We start from the raw sequence: 19,452 nt of genomic DNA, 5'->3' as shown, positions 1-19,452 counted from the left end.
TCAAGGCAGACCCCCCTAAGCGAGTCCTAACACCGGTAGTGATGGGAGTGAGTGCAGGACTTTTCTTTTTGTATTTGTATTTACTTTGTATCACACAGCCTGGTTACAATGCTGCCGCCCATCCCATGTGTTCCCTATTAAGGGTTAATAAGTATATAGGGGTGTATATAAAAAATACCCCTCTCTGTCTCATTAGAGATATCTTTGCCAGAAGCTCAAGGAAGCAGGCTGAAGGGTCAGTGTTAGAACCCGCTTAGGGGGGTCTGCCTTGATGTTGGCAGGCGGGCATTCCCTCCAATGGCCATTGGAGCAACTAAATTACCTCCATTTGTCTAAATATACATAGGGATTAAGGAGAGAGCGCTGGCAACTTTTTATTTTCTTTGGTTTTTACTATATATTGGGGCTGATGTGTGCTGTGGTCCTTGCTGCCAGCCCAGTAGTGATGGGAGTGAGCGCAGGACTTCTCTTTTTGTATTTGTATTTGTTTCTGATGCCGATTTCTTATGGACTTCCTGTTGTGCTCTTCTGGGCTACAGACAGTATTTTACAGTTTGTTGTGAGGTCAGTGGGAAGACACTAGATTAGGGTCTCCACCTGCCACCAATAAGAGGCAGAAGAGCGGAAGACATTAATTACAATATTATAATTAGGGTCCCCACTCGCTGCCACCTAGTGTCCTCCCCATTTTATACTATAATGAAGGCCCCCATTCATAGCCTGTGATTTGTCTGCTACCCATAATTTTTTTAATGTCCTTATCCCAATGCCAATGGGCATAGGCACAGCCAATTTAATTCAATAAGTAAAAAACAGGAAATTAAATGTTATATGTGGTTAATGCTTCTATTTTTCTCTTTAGCTTTATTTATTTATTTATTGTATATTTCCAGATGCTACGGCAAGCACTTAAGTGAGTACTTTTCTATTTGTCGTACATGTCTACCATTATCATTGTTGTGTCATGTGGTCCACGATGTGAGTGAGAGACTAGAAAAACAATTGTTGTTTATGGGGCTTCTTAATGTAAACTTTCTCATATGATTACAATTTGTCATTTATATATCATTTGCCTTCATACTTTACAGGTGGGTGCGGAGTCTTTGCACTGGTAGTTGTAAAGTAAGGTATTATATTTCATTAATAAATTGCCGTAGAGCTCAGCCTTGGCCAAATATCTGGCAAAACAATGACTAGCATGGGTACATTTGCCAACGCTTGCAGATTATTTGTGTTCTTATCCATTTATATATATATAGCCAGCTTGATAACTGGTTTGTCAATAGGGATTCACATATAGCTGATATTTTTTTCAGATAGAATTCTAGAATCCAAAATAATGCATGCACCACCAAGTAAGAAGCACTAGCCAAAATATGGAGATAATTGAGGCAGTTTTGATTTCATTAGAATTAATTTCTAGTTTAACAGAAAAATATAGTCACTTATTAAGGAACCCACAGTACTCTTTACACCTCTTTGTACTTGTATACTGGTACAGATTTTGAATTAATGTCCTATCTGTGAAGTCTCGATCTTTTTTATTGAGTTTGACTTCCTTTGAGGTTTAGAGGCTTAGTTTAATTGTTCCAACAAATAGGAAAGAAACCATGAAACAAACAACTTTCATACCTACTAAAGGGGCACTATAGTGCTAGGAATACAAGCCTGTATTTCTAGCAGTATACTTCCCTCTGGGCACCCACTCCCTCGCGACCCACCCTTACCGTACTTGTCTGAACCCAGCACCAATGTCTCTTTGCAGTAGGTCTGTGCTCAGCTTCCACCGACGTCACTCAACTAAAGCGCTAATGTTCATTTGTAACGAAAACTGTGAGTGCATTAGGCCCTCCTCATAAGAAAGCAGTACTGTAATTCTTTCCTATGGGGATTTGACTGATGCTGGGTGTCCTCTGCCTATAACTTTTAGAATACAACCTGACTCCTGACTAATTGTTTCTTTTTATTTAAAAAGGCCCCAATGTCTGCTAAGCAGAACAACCAGAAGGTGGGCAGCCAACAGGTCTGAGGAAAATACACATGAACATCCTTGGTTACAAAGATTTACACCTGGCTAGAGATACATACACAGCCGTTCTTAAAGGGACTCTCCAGGCAGAGTCTTTTACTCACCTCGTTCCAGCGCCGGGAGCCTCGTGAAGCCGTGCCCCCTATTTCGTCAAAATGACGAAATAGGCGGGCGCGAGCATGGAGCAATCAGACGCTTCCATTTGGAAGCGTCATTGCTCCCTTGTGCGCATGCCGCCCTCTGAAGTCCTGAGCGCACTACCGCGCTGGCGCGCGGTGTGCACGGCCGCGAGCTGAGCTGACTGACAGCTCAGCTCGCGGTCTTTGCCTGCCCCCTCCTCTGCTGACAGGCTGGAGAGAGAAGGCGCGCACATACGTCTGATGTATACAGGGCCTTTTTAGGGCCCTGCATGATAGGAAGTCCCTCTGGTGGCCGTCTGAGTGACCGCCACTGGAGGTATTCCTATCAATCAATGTAAACACTGTATTTTCTCTGAAAATACAGTGTTTACATTAGATTGCCTGCATGGAGCTATAGATCATACCTGAACAACTACATTAAGCTGTAGTTGTTCAGGTGACTATGGTGTCCCTTTAAAAGAAAGGAATCTGATTTACACACTTTTAACTATGATCTGACAAATGGCACATACTTCTAGCAGTCAGATTAACGCTTCCAGTGCTGTGAACAGTGATGCCAACCCTATTAGGTAATCATGTAATGTATCCACTACACATCATGTAATGTATCCACTAAACATAGATTAACAATATTTTAATATATCAATGCAGCAATATAACATACTGGTAGACATGACAGGGACACTCTCCCATAACTAGCATTAAGGTGGGCTTATTAGATTCCTTTTATCGCTTCGTGACTTAGCGTTTCCCAAATGCAGTCATTACATGACAGCACCCAGCGGCCGTGCGTCTGCATGAATGAGACCTGCGGCATGTTAATGGATGCCGGCCGCTGCGAATCCACGGCAAATTTTACCCCCGCGTCTGCTCATGTTACTGACGACATCAATGATAAATCTCGGGCCAATAAGAAAGGTAAAGCATGTACTTAAACTCAAAATTACCTTTCCTCATGGCCCTGTCGTGGTTTCCCTAGTGGTTGTCCGAGAGTGCGTTCCTGAACAATTTCAGTTTTTTTACTTTGGCTTTGTATTTGACTTCCCTGTATTCTGGTATCCCTGACCTCTGGCTTTCCTTTATCGTTGTGTCCCTTTTTGTGTCCCCTGACCTTGGCTAGTATCCTGACTATTCTTTGGTACGTGAGTCCGGCCATTCTAAGGCCCGGTAATACGTTACCCAGGGCTGGCACCAGAAATTTGACCCGCCCCCAAATCCACCCACAGGGCCCATCTTAAGTCCACCCACAAGGATGAAGTGTGTGTGTGTACTGAATTTGTTTGTGTGTGTATAGTGGCTATAGAATGTGTGTAGTGGATACAAAGTGCGTGAGTAAAATGGATGCGCTGTTTATAGTGGATTCAGATTTTATGTTTGTGTAGTGGACAGAGTGTGTGTATAGTGGATGTATTGTGTCTATAGTGAATGCAGTGTGTGTGTTTGTGTACTGGATGTAGTATGTGAATAGTGAATGCAGATTGTGTGTTTGTGTATAGTTAATGCAGATTGTGTGTTTGTGTAGTGGATATAGTGTTTGTGTGTATAGTAAATGCAGTGTGTATGTTTGTGTAGTGGAAGTAGTGTGTATATGGTGACTGCAGAGTGTATGTGTAGTGGATGTAGTGTGTGTATAGTGAATGCAGAGTGTTTGTTTGTGTAGAGGATGCTGTGTGTAGTGGATACAGTTTGTGTTTTTATGTGGTTTATGGTGTGTTTATGTGGTGGATGATGTGTGTGGTTGTGTAGTGGATGATGTGTATGGTTGTGTAGTGGATGCAGTTTGTGTGTTTATGTAGTGGATGATGTGTGTGTTTATGTGGTGGATGATGTGTGTGGTTGTGTAGTGGATGATGTGTGTGTGTAGTGGATGCAGTTTGTGTGTTTATGTAGTGGATGATGTGTGTAGTTTTCAATACATATATGTCAGACAGTCAGTAGAGAAAAAAATAAACTAAAGCTTGGCGTATTAGCTAAATGGGTTTCAGGCAACAAAAGCAGTAGTAATAAACCAAAATGTGTACTGGTGTGAAAATAATATATATTATGAATGCTTTATAAAATATGGATCAATGTCCTATTATCCTATCAATTCGAATTTGAATAGTCCAAAATAATAACAATAGATTATGATGGTGAAGCACTAGTGAAGCACTCGATTAAGATTGCCACAACACTGTACCTATTAGTTTAAAAAAAAAAAAAATGTTTTGCTCTCTTTTTCAATTAGATATTTTTGGCTCCTTTTTGTGAAGTAGAACCACAAGTAGATTCTAAATTTTCTTATGAGAACAATTCAATTTCTGTTGCTTATATGCCCACATAAAAAATAAATAATTATAATGGTAATATATACAAGGTCCTCAGGAAGACCGTTATCTCATCCGGTTTTACAAATTAATTCAATACGGAGTCCTTTAAGGCTGTTAAAGACTAAAATGTATAAAATGAGTTTATTTGCATATGAGCGATATTTGAATAGAAGGGCATTATATTGATGCAGAACAGTTTGTCTCACAGAACACAGTTGTTAAGATCAGCACCATGTCCTGGATTTGCCTTCTTTTAATCACCTCAGTCTTCACTTGTAAGAGAACATTTACTCTTTAAATCAGAATCCCACGCCAGCTCACATCAACTTTCTCTGTGTTGTTACCACTTTAACATTGTTTCTCCTTTTGTTTCAGGTTGTGTTGGGCAATATGTACTGACTCAGCCACACACAGCATCAGTACAGCTTGGAGAGACTGCATCACTCACATGTCAAGGGAGCAAGTTTGATGAGTTCTATGTGAGATGGTATCAACAAACACTGGGTGACAGGCCACATCTTCTTATTTATAAAGATAGTGAAAGAGCTGACAATGTTCCAGATCGATTCTCTGGCAATTCTGTTGGTAACACAGCAACGTTAACAATCACTGCAGTCCGAGCAGAGGATGATGCTGATTATTACTGTAATGTGTGGAATAGTGATAGTAGCACACACACAGTGACATAGTTATAAAAGGAACTGAAACAATAACAACTCTGACAGTGACTGTGACTGTAGAAATCAAAGCTAAAATGTCTCTCCACTACTAAAAACTGATTGCAATATGCTTAAAGTCAAAAGCAAAAAGAATATCGAGCTCACAAATTCCCAAAACAGTGACTTTATTCATATCCCTCCAGCAACGTTTCAGCCTCAGTATGGGCTTTTATGAAGGGTTGATGGGATGTAGCTGGAGGGTTCTGAATAAAGTCTCTGCTTTGTGGATTCATGAGTGCTACTTCTTCTTTCTGCCATCCTGGCTCTGTGCACCATGTGAAGCACATCCCTGCCCATTTGGTGAGAGCCAGCTTTGGTATTTTTTTTTTTAAATATGCTTAAAATCAGTCTGTACATTTATCAGATTAAGGGGTCAGTTCTAACGACTGTTTCACCCTGTAATTTTACTGTCATTGTAAACTGTTTTTATTATTTATGAAATGGGCTTGCAAACAAAATCTGCTGTGGTCAGTGTAATGTGACATTTCTTTAAATCCACACATTAAGTGACTTCAACCGGTCTGTGAAAACCAGAAAATATTATGAGGGTCATAAAATTCAGATTTGCGACCAATCAAGTACATATGTAAGCTAAACCAGTTGCAGCCCTATCCACACATGCATATGTTCTGCTTCCCAGGGTTTTCACATTCGACAAATGGCTTAGAGCCAAAGTAAAAGAAAAAAAAAAATCCACTCAGTATACCATATCAAACTTGTATATGTATATGTACACCGTCACAGAAAGCAACAGATATTTATAATCTAAATCAGACATGGGCACAATATTTCAGATCTCTCACAATACCTTGTTGGACATGCAAATGTGCACAGTCAGGCATTCTGTATCAGACTTCATGTTGCATTCTAAAAGCAATGTAGCTTTATTTGTAGAGTATTTCACAGGTGAAGGCATGTGAAATAATGGGGCTATGTAACCACCCCCCATGCCCCCACCAATGGGCATCAGGTGGGGCTAATTTAAATATTCATTCATACAGCTATATATTCCTGGCACTACAGTATCTCTTTAATGACTAAACTTTTTTTCCGAATGCTGTCATTACATGGCAGAGGGCTTTTTGTTATTTCTGCTATATGTTTATTCCACCATAATTAACACATTTCCTTGTGTAGTGTTTGAGTAAAGGACAAATAAGTCTTCTGATATTAATGCTTTGGCAGCACCAGGTCCATGTAAGACAAGCATACCCAACACAATCTTATTGGTTAAAAGATGCCCTTTTATTAATCACAAAGTATTACATTGGAACACAATGTGCAGAGGGGGCACAAAGAAGAGAGATGCTAATGTGTTTCATGCCATACAAGGCACTTCCGCAGAAACCTGCAATCTTAAACAGGTTAAATGCATACTACAAACACACATGTAACTCCCCAGACAGAATTGAAGAAACAATTAAAACCGTGAAGCTCCTGGAAAACTAGCATATCAGGTTTACACTATTAACCAAGCAGTGAAAAAGTAGTATGCTAAATAACCTTCACTCACATATAGGCTGAGTTGTTGTTATCAGTAGGAGAATAGGGTGAATGTTCTCTACACTTAAAGGTACCTTAATAATGTTAATAGTAGCCCATAATAAGGTATACTACTATATTTATTAAATCATTGTTAAGGGTTTATCACAGGAGGCATGAGTCCAGGAATAAATAGAAAAATAAATAAATAAAACACTGAAAACTGTGTATAATCAAAAATAGAAAACAAAAAGTGAGAAACAAAAAAACAAAACAGGAAAGCGTATCAATAAATAAATCTTCAACTCTAAAACTACCGTATATACTCGAGTATAAGCTGAGTTTTTCAGCACATTTTTTGTGCTGAAAAACGCCAACTCGGCTTATACTCGAGTCAGTGTCTGTATTATGGCAATTTACATTGCCATAATACAGACTTGGGGCTGGCAGCGAGCGCTTACCTCTCCTGCAGCTTCCTGCCAGCCCCCCCCCCCTCTGAACTGCGAATGCCACTGGACCACCAGGGAGTGAGAGCCCCCCTCCCTGCCATGTATCAAGCAGGGAGGGGGGACGAAAAAAATAATAATATTAATAATAATAATAATAATAATAAAATAATAATAAAACAAATTAATATAACAAAAAAACGATTAAAATAAAATAATAAAAAAATAATAAAAATGTCCACCCCACCAAGGCTCTACATCACACACTCAAACACTGAATTCATACACACTGCACTCATACACACTGCATCACACACACACACACTGCACTCATACACACACACTGCACTCATACACACACTGCACTCATACACACACACTGCACTCATACACACTGCACTCATACACACACACTGCATTCATACACACTGCACCCATACGCACACTTCACTCATACACACACTTCACTCATACACACACTGCACTCATACACACACTGCACTCATACACACACACTGCACTCATACACACACTGCACTCATACACACACTGCATTCATACACACTGCACTCTTACACAAACACTGCACTCATACACACACTGCACTCATACACACACTGTAAATAAATATTCAATTAATATATTTTTTTTAGGATCTAATTTTATTTAGAGATTTACCAGTAGCTGCTGCATTTCTCACCCTAGTCTTATACTCGAGTCAATAAGTTTTCCCAGTTTTTTGGGGGTAAAATTAGGGGCCTCGGCTTATATTCGGGTTGGCTTATACTCGAGTATATACGGTACAGCAACAAAGAGAAAGAGAAAGGGAGGAATACCATACCTCCTTTCTGATTCTAATATCTAATTATACATTTTTAGTCCCATTCTTTGTTAGGCCCTTGGGGGTCATCTCATGCTCAAAGATCTGTTAGGCTTCCTAAAACCCGCATTTCTATCATACATTACCACTTCTAATGGGGACTTTACATTTCTCATTACCTTGAAAAGTAAAATAATCAATGTCACTACTATTGCAGCAATGGAAATGTTGGGCAACTGAGAATTAAATTTTTTAATTTTTAAAAAAACATTTCAACATCACGTATGTTTGTCCAAACTAGATCAGGATAAAAGGTAAATTACATTTTACGTACAACAGCTTAAAAAAAAAAAAATGTAGGTTTCCTTTGTTAAATAGAACACAACATTTTATTTCTCCTTAAAGGGGCACTTTAGGTACCCAGACCACTTCATCTCATTAAAGTGGTTTGTGTGCAGTGCACCTGTCTATCTAACCCTGCAATGTAAATCATTGCATTCTCTGAGAAACTGTAATAACTACATTGTAGGAGTAACTCCACCTCTCGTGACTGCCTCTAGTGGAGTTTTAGTTAAGACAAAAAAGGAATTGGGAGCACACACAGAACATGCATTTTTCAGCAATGGTGCTGCCGTAGAGACCAAAATGTATACATAATAGAGATTATGGAACAGCGCACGCATACAAATACAGTTTTACATTTTCTAAGGATACTTAAAATCACCTATCTCCGTAAACAAACATGGGAATTCAGGTCCACCAGATGACCTTATTCTGTCAAGTCCACCACTACTTCACAATATCCCAATAGTAGTGGGTCCTTTAACGTGGGAGCCAAATCAAATAGTGCTAGTGCTTACTATGCTAAAGTGTATTTAAATAATCTGTTTTAAGAGCACTATGAATATATATAATGCAAAATCAATGTGACAAATAATGCAATTGAATATGAAGTTTCAAAATGAAACAAAGTCATAGTGCTTTGATGTACCGTATATACTCGAGTATAGGTCGACCCGAATATAAGTCGAGACCCCTAATTTTACCCCAAAAAAATGGGAAAACGTATTGATTCGAGTATAAGACTAGGGTGGGAAATGCAGCAGCTACTGGTAAATTTCTAAATAAAATTATATCCCCCAAAAATGATATTAATTAAATATTTATTTACAGTGTGTGTATACAATGAATGCAGTGTGTGTGTGTGTATGTGTATGAGTGCAGTGTTTGTGTGTGTATGAGTGAAGTGTGTGTATGAGTGCAGTGTGTGTGTATGAGTGCAGTGTGTGTATGAGTGCAGTGTGTGTGTATGAATGCATTGTGTGTGTATGAATGCAGTGTGTGTGTGTATGAATGCAGTGTGTGTATGAGTGCAGTGTGTGTATGAGTGCAGTGTGTGTGTATGAATGCATTGTGTGTGTATGAATTCAGTGTGTGTATGAGTACAGTGTGTGTATGAGTGCATTGTGTGTGTATGAATGCATTGTGTGTGTATGAATGCATTGTGTGTGTATGAATGCAGTGTGTGTATGAATGCAGTGTGTGTGTATGAGTGCAGTGTGTGTATGAGTGCAGTGTGTGTGTATGAATGCATTGTGTGTGTATGAATGCAGTGTGTGTATGAGTGCAGTGTGTGTATGAGTGCAGTGTGTGTATGAATGCATTGTGTGTGTATGAATGCAGTGTGTGTATGAATGCAGTGTGTGTATGAGTGCAGTGTGTGTGTACGAATGCAGTGTGTGTATGTGTGCAGTGTGTGTATGAGTGCAGTGTGTGTGTGAGTGCAGTGTGTGTGTGTGATGCAGAGCCTTGGTGGGGGGTGGGCATTTTTATTATTATTTTTTAATTATTATTATTTTAATATTATTACTTTTTTGTTTTATTAGTAATTTTTTTTATTATTATTATTTTTTTAATATTATTCATATTTGATTTTATTATTTAAATTTTTATTTATTTTTATTCGTCGCCCCTCCCTGCTTGTTAGCTGGCCAGGGAGGGGGGCTCTCACTCCCTGCTGGTACAGTGGATGGGCTGTGTAGGAGAGGGCTGTCAGGAAGCGTTTACTTACCTTTTCTGCAGCTCCTGGCAGCTCCCTCCTCCTCCGCGCCGGTCTAGTCAGCTCCCCTGTCAAGTCCCACTGTAAGTCTTGCGGCTGCGCGGAGCATTGCCACGGTAATCCGTGGCAACGCTCTGACCCCGCTGCTCTCGCGAGACTTACACTGGGAGCTGACAGGGGAGCTGACAGGACCGGCGCGGAGGAGAAGGGAGCTGACAGGAGCTGCAGGAAAGGTAAGTAAACGCGTCCTGCCAGCCCCAAACAGCCCCTTGTCTGTATTATGTAAGTTGCCATAATACAGACTCTGACTCAAGTATAAGTCGAGTTGGGGTTTTTCAGCACAAAAAATGTGCTGAAAAACTCGACTTATACTCGAGTATATACGGTATATAATCACAATGCATATTATCTATCTGCTCTATACCAAATGAAAATTATAATTAAAGTAGTACTACTATTCAAAACCTCCCCACCTTCAGATTTATAACTTTAGAAGTTATAAATTTAAAGCTGTTTTGGATAGTAATGTCATTTTAAGAAATGTCCGTGAAAGAGCATGGCACCACTGTTTTGGCCTTTTCTTGCACTACATTTGAGCTGCTTCAGTAATATTTTTTGTAAATAAGGTTTAATCATTAAACAGGTACGTGTGTATTTAGAATATGGTTGAGAGCCTTCATTAAATACTGAGTGCAAAAATCTGCATATATTTTTCCCTACCTGTTTCTCGAGATGCCTTTTTATTTATTCCATCAGTCAATAGAGCAGCGCAACTTTAATTTTTAGCTACATTGACGTTTGTCTACTTCTCTTTTCTGATACTCTATATGCATATTTAACAAACACACTACTTATTATGAACAAATTACACACAAAACAAATATTTTTGACATTTTGCTCATAACTTCTACACAACTAGTGCTACTAAACAAAAAAAATAACTAAAAACAGATTCAACTATTAGTCCTGATTGTCAAAATGCCTCATATATCTAGGATTTCAGTTCTTTTTTTGAAGCTTGTGGAAAAATATAGCAAGCAGTGAATTGCTGTTCGAAAACTAAACCTTAACTAAACTAGACATGTTGACAGTTTAACTTTAACACACTTAATAATAGAGGTGTCAGGATTACAGTATGATCCAGCACGTAGAATTGTGTAACACAGAGGACTGATAGGTAACGTATACCGGACCTTAGAATGGCCGGACTAACGTACCAAAGAATAGTCAGGAATAGCCGAGGTCAAGGGACACAGAAAGAGAGACAACGATAAGGAAAAGCCAGGGGTCAGGGATGCCAGAATACAGGGAAGCCAAAATAAATGCCAAAGTCAAATAACCAGAAAAAACAGAATCAATAACGCGCTCTCAGACAACCACAAGGGAAACCACGACAGGGCACAGAGCAAGAGGAGAACTGGGCCTAAATACGCCGCCTGTGGATCCGATTGGTTGTAACTGGCCTTTGACCCCAAAGGCAGTTACCAGGTTCCAATTTGCATGATTGCTGCTCAGCACAAACCCTCCTGTGGATTGATTGCTGCTCGGCACAACCTTTCCTGTCAGGACAGTAATTTTGCTCGGCACAACTTTTACTGTCCGAACAGTAAATGCCATTAATTCCATTTTTATGTGCGTAATATGTGACATTACCCCCCACCTGAAGAACGCCCACCGGGCGGGCAGGACCTTTGAGAGGAAACTTGGCATGAAAATAACTAATCTTGCAGCCAGCATGTGTATCAGATGCCGGAACCCAAGACCAATCGACTGGTCCAAAACCTTTCCAATCCACCAAGTACTGTAAAGTGCCCCGAGAAAACCTGGAATCAATTATGGAGGAGACCTCATACTCCTCCTGTCCAGAAACAACTAAAGGAAGAGGAGGGACTCTTGAGACAGTATATTTATTTGCAAACTAGAAGTTTGAGTAAGGACACATGAAAGGTATTTGGAATTTTCAAGGAGGGAGGAAGGGCCAGAGAGTACGCAACAGGATTGAGCCTACGAAGGACACGAAAAGGTCCAAGGAACCTAGGAGCAAATTTCATGCTAGGGACTTTGAGCCTGATGTTACAAGAAGATAACCAAACTGTAGCGGAGGTACAATATTCCCCAGGTTATCTCCGCTTAAAATCCAAGTGAGACTCAGGAACAAGGCAATTATAAATCCACAGGCAAGGTTTCTAGCAGGTAAAGTAATACAGCAGTATCCCAACAGCAATCCCAATAACTGGACGACACACAGTTTCAGGAGCAGAACTGACAAGCTATATTCCACAGTGCCTTATAAAGCATGCTCCCTGTGGCGAAACCAACCTCGCCACTATGAGCTGGAGAAGCCTGGTTGCTCGCCTGCTTCCTTTGGACTATGGACCAGACTTTAAAAAGCTTTATTTTACCTGCAGAAAGGCATATTCGTGCCTTTCAGCCGGGGTGTTCGGTAGATTCCAGCTACCGAACAAACTACCGTATGAGGGACCACCTAGGAGATGGAGTGTGCCGTCAATTAACCGCCCAGAAGCTGCGGTTAACCGCAGCTTAATTGATGAACGCTGGGTGGCCTTTGTTCGTTTGCCGACCACGAGGTAGCGGCCATTTTAATCGTGCGAAAGACCAGCGGTGTTCGGCGAGGATTCTATGGAACTATAAACGGACACTTAATTGCACGAACACCGCTGAGCCGTCTGTCGCCTGGGTCCTAATCGTACAAGGTTAACCGAACACTGGAATTCGGTATTTCTATGGGAATTGTAGTAACCCAGATAGCTATACCATGGAGCCTATTTGTGTGATTAAAGACTTTGGCTCCATGGCGATTAAACTGTATTCGTGTAGTCTGGGTGCCATTCACCTAATAATGTGCACCGAGACCTGAGCTATCTGGGGATATGTAACATGTCTGTGTTGGGAGGAATAAAAGTGACTTTATATATTTTAAAGCATAATACTGTATTTAGATCCCCACATGTGTAATGGAGTCTTGTCTTTGTCCTGTGAGATAAGTGGATTACCTCTACAATTATCTCCAGGGCAGAAGGGAGGAAACCAGGATGCATTGTGGGAATGTTTACTGCTGTGTGTCTGTAATTGGTTTATGTCTGTCCTTTGTTACAGTCTTCCATCTGGTCCCTTAGGGGAGTGTCCACATGGTGGGAGACCTGCATAAATACTGGGCAGGTAGCCCTGAGTAAAGGAGTTGCTGTTTAACCCTGAAGCTGGAGTGTGTCTCTTTCTTGGGGGGAAGGGGACTGTATGCCGACTGCCAGGAGTGTAAGCTGTCCATATTGCTTTTCCTGTTCGGCTGCTTCCAGGGTTCGTGTGTCTGCTGTTCGAGAGTTGGTGAATGCGTGCAGTTTGGGAGTTCGGGAAGTTGGTGCTTATGGTAGCTGCTGGTCTATGGAAAAGGGGATTATCGCCTAAACGCATTTTTCCCCTTTTATGCTGAAACGGTCCGTTACAATTGGTGGCAAGCGGCGGGATCGTTCCTACAACCAGAGGGACAGCTACAGACAACACTATTTCTGGATTACAAATTGAGGGCAACGCTAGTATCCGTACAGCGACCCTATCTACAAAGGAACTCAGAAAATGGAGAAGAAGCTTCAGGATGTAATGTCCAGTTACGTAGGCCTGTGGGGTGGAGTAGTCCCAGAGGAGGACATGATGAGGTACAGAGAGATGGCCAGAGCCAGATTGTGGGACGAAGCCCTGGAAGAAGTACAGTATTCACGAGGGGATCGGCGCCGCAGCAGAAGGCAGCGAATTCTGGCTAGAATGGCAGAGCGGATGCCCCTCCTGAGAAAACAGACCACAGAAAAGTGGGTGACTAGACTCGAGATTCTAGTATACGCAGAACTGACGCTCGACAACGCGTACCAGGCGCTACAGTGGTACGCGGCTCAGTGTGTCCCCAGGATGGCAGAGTATGAGTTCCCAGAAGGCGGAGAATACACTGGCCCCGGTCTATTTTGGGATAATAGTGGTGACGAGGACTTTGGGGAAGATACCGACTATCGTTTTTGGGACCTGTACGGCATCCGAGAGAACATGCTGGGTCTCTTTGGCGCTATGGACCTCGAGGCAGACCTACGATATTTGGTCACCAAGGAATGGAACCTGGAGGGGAATTACCTGCGACTCATCAATGAGGCCTGGGAAGAGACAACCGGTCCTCCCGCCCAACAGCAACCAGCAGTACCCGAGGTAGCAGAGTTCCTAGACTGGTCCTGTGAGCAACCCCAGGGAGAGGAAGGTGTCGTCCTTCCTCCCCAGCGGCAGTGTGTACCCCAGGGAGATGAAGGTGTCGTCCTTCCTCCCCAGCGGCAGGCTGAGTTACAGGGGGCAGAGGTTGTTGTTCCTGCCCCCCAGCAGCAAAGTGATATGCCAAGAAGGCAGTGTGAAGTGAAGGGAGAGGAGAGCAGCGTCCTCCCTCCCCAGCGGCAGTGTGTGCCCCAGGGAGCAGAAGGTGCAGTCCTTCCTCCCCAGTGGCAGTGTGTGTCTCCGGGAGCTGATGGTGTCGTCCATCCTCCCCAGCGGCAGGCTGAGTTACAGGGGGCAGAGGTTGTTGTTCCGGCCCCCCAGCAACAAAGTGAGGTGCCAGGAAGGCAGTGTGAAGTGAAGGGAGAGGAGAGCAGCGTCCTCCCTCCCCAGCGGCAGTGTGTACCCCAGGGAGCTGAAGGTGCTGTCCTTCCTCCCCAGCGGCAGTGTGTCCTGCAGGGAGCAGAGACAGTCAGTCTCGCACCCCAACCGCAGGACAAGGGAATGAAAGGGGAAACAGCTGGTCTCCCTTTTCCCCAGCAGAAGGAGTGGCAGGGAGAGGAGCCTGCTAACCCCTCTCCCCAGCAGCAGTTCACCGTCCAGAGAGAGGAGCTTGTTATACCCTCTCTCCCACGGCAGCCTAACCCACCAAGGGGAGATGTTAAGCCCCACAACTGTGCAGATGGGACCGTAGTCTCTGCACTTACAGCCCAAGGGATAGGGACGGTCGGTCCTGTTCCCCAGCCTCAGGGTGATGGATCCAAAGGGGAGACAGTCGGTCTCCCCCTCCGGCAGTCGAGCTGTGCACCTAAAGGGGAGACAGTCAGTCTCCAGCAACCAGGCGCCCACCAGACTACTCCCGTGGTAGTGCTGGCAACAGGACAGAGTACCGCTGGTCTCTGCCCCCTCAGCAACCCACCAAGGCAGCCTACCCGTCTCCCACCCAGCAGTGGTGAAACACCAGAACTTGGACAAAATCCTTCCTCACCCAGATGTAGTAACCGGTTAGTGTGGGTGGGCTGCTCTGTTATTTCTGTTTTGTGGGTGGGTTGCTGGACTAACCAGGGCACTGACCGGCAGAAAGTCAGGTACCCTGTTAGTCTAATTGGCAAAGGGGAGAAATGTGGCGAAACCAGCTTCGCCACTGTGAACTGGAGAGGCCTGGCTGCTGGCCTCCTGCCCGCTGACTATGGCCCCTGGACGTGTTGCACTTTAGAAACTATATTTGGGCATGTAATAATTTGTATTGCTGCTGCTGGCCCTTTAAAAATGGACATATTGGAACTTTTGGGACTACTGAACCTTTAAGACTGTGGAGCGTAGTACAGTAATCCTGCCTTTAATACTTTAATGTCATGTATGTATTTTTGTATGCAGTTAACCTGGGTTATATACAAGTACAGCATTCACCTGATTGTTCGGTAGAATCACTCCATTCATTATATTGAGTGAAACTACCGAACAACCAGACCACCCAGGAATAAGTGTGCCTCCAATTACAGTTTGCAACAATGTTGCAAACGGGTAATTGGCAATCCATGTAATGTATTCTTTGTCCTCTGGGTGGCCGCCATTCGGGAAACAAACACGTGGCGGCGGCCATCTTAAACTACCGAACAGCGGTGTTTTGCCGTCGAGTGTCTGGAACTAAAATCGGACACTTGACTAGGCAAACACCGCTGAGACCTCCATACTTCCAGAAATTCGTATGGAAACTACCGAATGACCCGCTGTTCGGTAGAAAGAACCCCACGAACTAGGGGATTCATTCAAATCCTCCCCAGGCTTCATAACCTAAGCAATTCGTCTGTTTTCATTCCCTTGTTTGTGACCGACCGCAGGGCCAAAATGCATGGAACTGTTTTCGGATACTTTACCCATGCGGTCGGTCAAATCTTTGGAACTTCATATCTCCCGAACCATTCATCCGAATGACCTGATTCTTGGATATGTTGTCCCCCTGAATAAGGGCTATCAGGGGATACCTGTTTTGGAGGTGTAGCATATGTATTTGGGGTACATCCAGGAATTGGGGAAAAAGGTGTACGGTATAATTATGTTAAGTGCTAATCTAAGGGGAGGAAATGTGTGGGAGGTACATCCATGTGATTGGTTAAATTCATCCTCCCCCTGGGAGTGTCCTGTATGTACTTGGTTGTAATAAAAGCCAGACTGGGTGTCCCAGTCCAGAGTTCTTGCTTAACCCTCAAAGCGATGTGTCGTCTCGGTCTTTGGGGGAATGGGATTGTATGCTGACTGCCAAGAGTGTAAGCCGATGTCTGCTTTTCTTGTTCAGCTGTTCCAGTGTTCGTGTGGTTCCAGTCGGGAGAATGGTGTTTGCAGTAGCTGCCTGTGCATCTGGAAAGGGGATTATCGCCTAAACTGGGTTTTATCCTCTTGTAAGTGAAACGGTCCGTTACACTCCCATGCAAGGGAGGAGTTTACAACAATTATTACAGTAACCAATCTGGGAATAGTAACCTCCCACATCTCTCCTCCCCTCAGCTTACATCATAATCCCCTTATTACAGACCCAAATTCCATGAGTTTATGGATGTAGCCCCTAAACATAGGGATACCCCTTTAAACATGGTATCCTCTGATAGCCCTGATCTGGGTGAGTAACATACTCAAAAATCACCCAGATCGGACCAGGGGTTCGGGAGTTATGAACAGGCAAAGTTTTGACCGACCGCATGGGTAAAGTATACGAAAACAGTTCCATGCATTTTGGCCCTGCGGTCGGTCACAGACAAGGGAATGAAAACAGATGAATTGCTTAGGTTATGAAGCCTGGGGAGGATTTGAATGAATCCCCTAGTTCGTGGGGTTCTTTCTACCGAACAGCGGGCCGTTCGGTAGTTTCCCCACGAAATACTGGAAGTCTGGAGGTCTCAGCGGTGTTTGCCTAGTCAAGTGTCCGATTTTAGTTCCAGACACTCGACGGCAAAACACCGCTGTTCGGGAGTCTAAGATGGCCGCCGCCACGTGTTCGTTTCCCGAATGGCGGCCACCCAGAGGACAAAGACCACACTACACTGATGGCCAATTACCCGTTTGCAACAATGTTGCAAACGGTAATTGAAGGCACACTTCACACAAGGGAGGTCTGGTTGTTCGGTAGTCTCATTCCCTTACTTTATTCGAATGATTCTACCGAACAACCAGAGGAATACATTTCTTTTACAACACATAGAAACTGGCAATGTACACAAATACAGTTATACACGTGAAATTTGTAGGACAGCCCAGGGTCATCCGCTACACAAACCCTCTCACCCACTTGGTAAACAGGGTTGGCACCTCGACGTGTATCAGCATAATGCTTGAAACGGTCAGCAGCAGTACCCAGAGCAGATTGAACTTTAACCCAGGTATCACAGATGGAAGCCAGGCGGTCATCCAAAGCAGGAATAGCCGTATCAGAAAAAACAGTCGGTAGGACAGTAGGATGCCGGTCATTATTAACAAAACGTGGACTATGCCCAGAGGAGTCATGGTCAGCATTGTTCCTAGCAAACTCGGCCCATGGTAGTAATTCGGACCTATTGTCTTGAATGCTATTAATGAAACAACGCAAATATAATTCCAAGGACTGGTTAGCCCTCTCAGCTGTACCATTGGTCTGGCGGTGGTAAGAGAATGAAAAAGACAATTCAATCCCTAATTGTTTTTTGAAGGCCCTCCAAAACCAGGACACAAACTGAGAACTCTATCAGATACTATATTGTGAGTAATGCCATGCAGATGGACAATTTCTCGTATAAAGATTAGTACCAGGTCTTGAGATGACAATTTCAGGCAATTTCTTGAGAGGAATAAAATGAGCCATTTTAGAAAAACAGTCCACAACCATGAGAATAGTGGTATAACCGTTAGAACTATGAAGTTCAACAATGAAGTCCATGGAAAAGTGGGACCATGGGACCTTAGGAATAGGAAGAGGTTGTAACAAGCCACAAGGGAGGCACTATGGAAACCGCACAAACAGAACAAGCCTGCACATACACCTTAACATCCTTCCTGAGGGAATCCCACCAGAATGACCTCATGATAGCAGAAGCGGATTTATTAATACCTGGGTGACCAGCAGACACATTGTCGTGAAACTCCTTCATGATATTAACCCTTTCCCCCAATGGAACGAACAGTTTGTCCTGAGGTTTACCGCAGGGTGCCTGAGACTGAGCCTCCATGATAGAGCCAAGCAGTGGAGAGGACAATGAAAGGACAGTGGACGCAATGATGCATTCTGGGGGAATGATATGGGACGTTTCTTGCTCTAGTATAGCCTCAGTATCAAACTGCCTGGACAAGGCGTCGGCCTTGACATTTTTAGAACCAGGTCTATAAGTGAAAAGAAAATTAAAGCGAGAAAGAAATAGAGATCACCTAGCTTGTCTAAAAGATAATCTCCTATGTAAGCCAGGTTTTTGTGATCAGTAATGATCAAAAGGGGGTCCTTAGAACCCTCTAAAAGATGGTGTCACTCCTTGAGAGCTAGAATAATGCCCAACAATTCTCTATTGCCAATATCGTAATTGCACTCAGCAGGAGACAACTTTCTAGGAAAGTAACCACAAAGATGTAACAGAGTTTCCTCGCTCTCCCTCTGGGAGAGAACTGCCCCTACCCCTGTCTCTGAAGCATCAACCTCCAGTATGAAAGGCTTACTGGTGTCAGGATGTATCAATATGTCCGCAGAGGCAAACCGCTGTTTGAGAGTTTGAAAGGCTTCAATAGCCTCCTTAGACCATATCGTACTACTAGACCCCTTGCGTATCATATTGGTGATGGGGGCTATTACTGAAGAAAATCCCTTTATAAATCTTCTGTAATAATTGGCGAAACCAATGAACCTTTGAATGGCTTTCAACCCAGTGGGTAAAGGCCACTGTAGAACAGACTCTAGTTTTTTAGGATCCATCTGAAACCCCAAGGCAGAAATATTATATCCTAAAAACTGTATTTCAGACTGGTCAAAGATACATTTTTCCAATTTACAATAAAGTTGTTTTTTTAGCAAGGTTTGCAGAACTTGTTTAACGTGATCATGGTGAGACTGGAGGTCAGGAGAATAAATAAGGATATAATCCAGATAGACCAAAACAAACGAGTAAATGTAATCCCTGAGTACATTGTTAATGAAATTTTGGAAAACCGCTGCAGCGTTGCACAACCCGAATGG

The 19,452-nt window shown here is 43.0% G+C and overlaps 1 protein-coding gene and 1 gene segment (V, D, J or C); both read left to right on the top strand.

The window, feature by feature from the left end:
* The window catches only part of IGLL1 (immunoglobulin lambda like polypeptide 1), a 214,059-nt gene that overhangs the window by 41,658 nt on the left and 152,949 nt on the right, over positions 1-19,452 (top strand). The window lies entirely within an intron of this gene.
* LOC134610487 (immunoglobulin lambda variable 3-9-like) lies at positions 2,967-5,167 on the top strand. The segment is given in 3 exon segments: positions 2,967-3,087; positions 4,670-4,753; positions 4,854-5,167. Coding segments are annotated over 3 exon segments (519 nt in total).

This window comes from Pelobates fuscus, chromosome 5 (assembly GCF_036172605.1).
Source record: "Pelobates fuscus isolate aPelFus1 chromosome 5, aPelFus1.pri, whole genome shotgun sequence".
Taxonomy (NCBI): Eukaryota; Metazoa; Chordata; class Amphibia; order Anura; family Pelobatidae; genus Pelobates; species Pelobates fuscus.
This window is presented reverse-complemented; position numbering and strand designations above follow the sequence as displayed.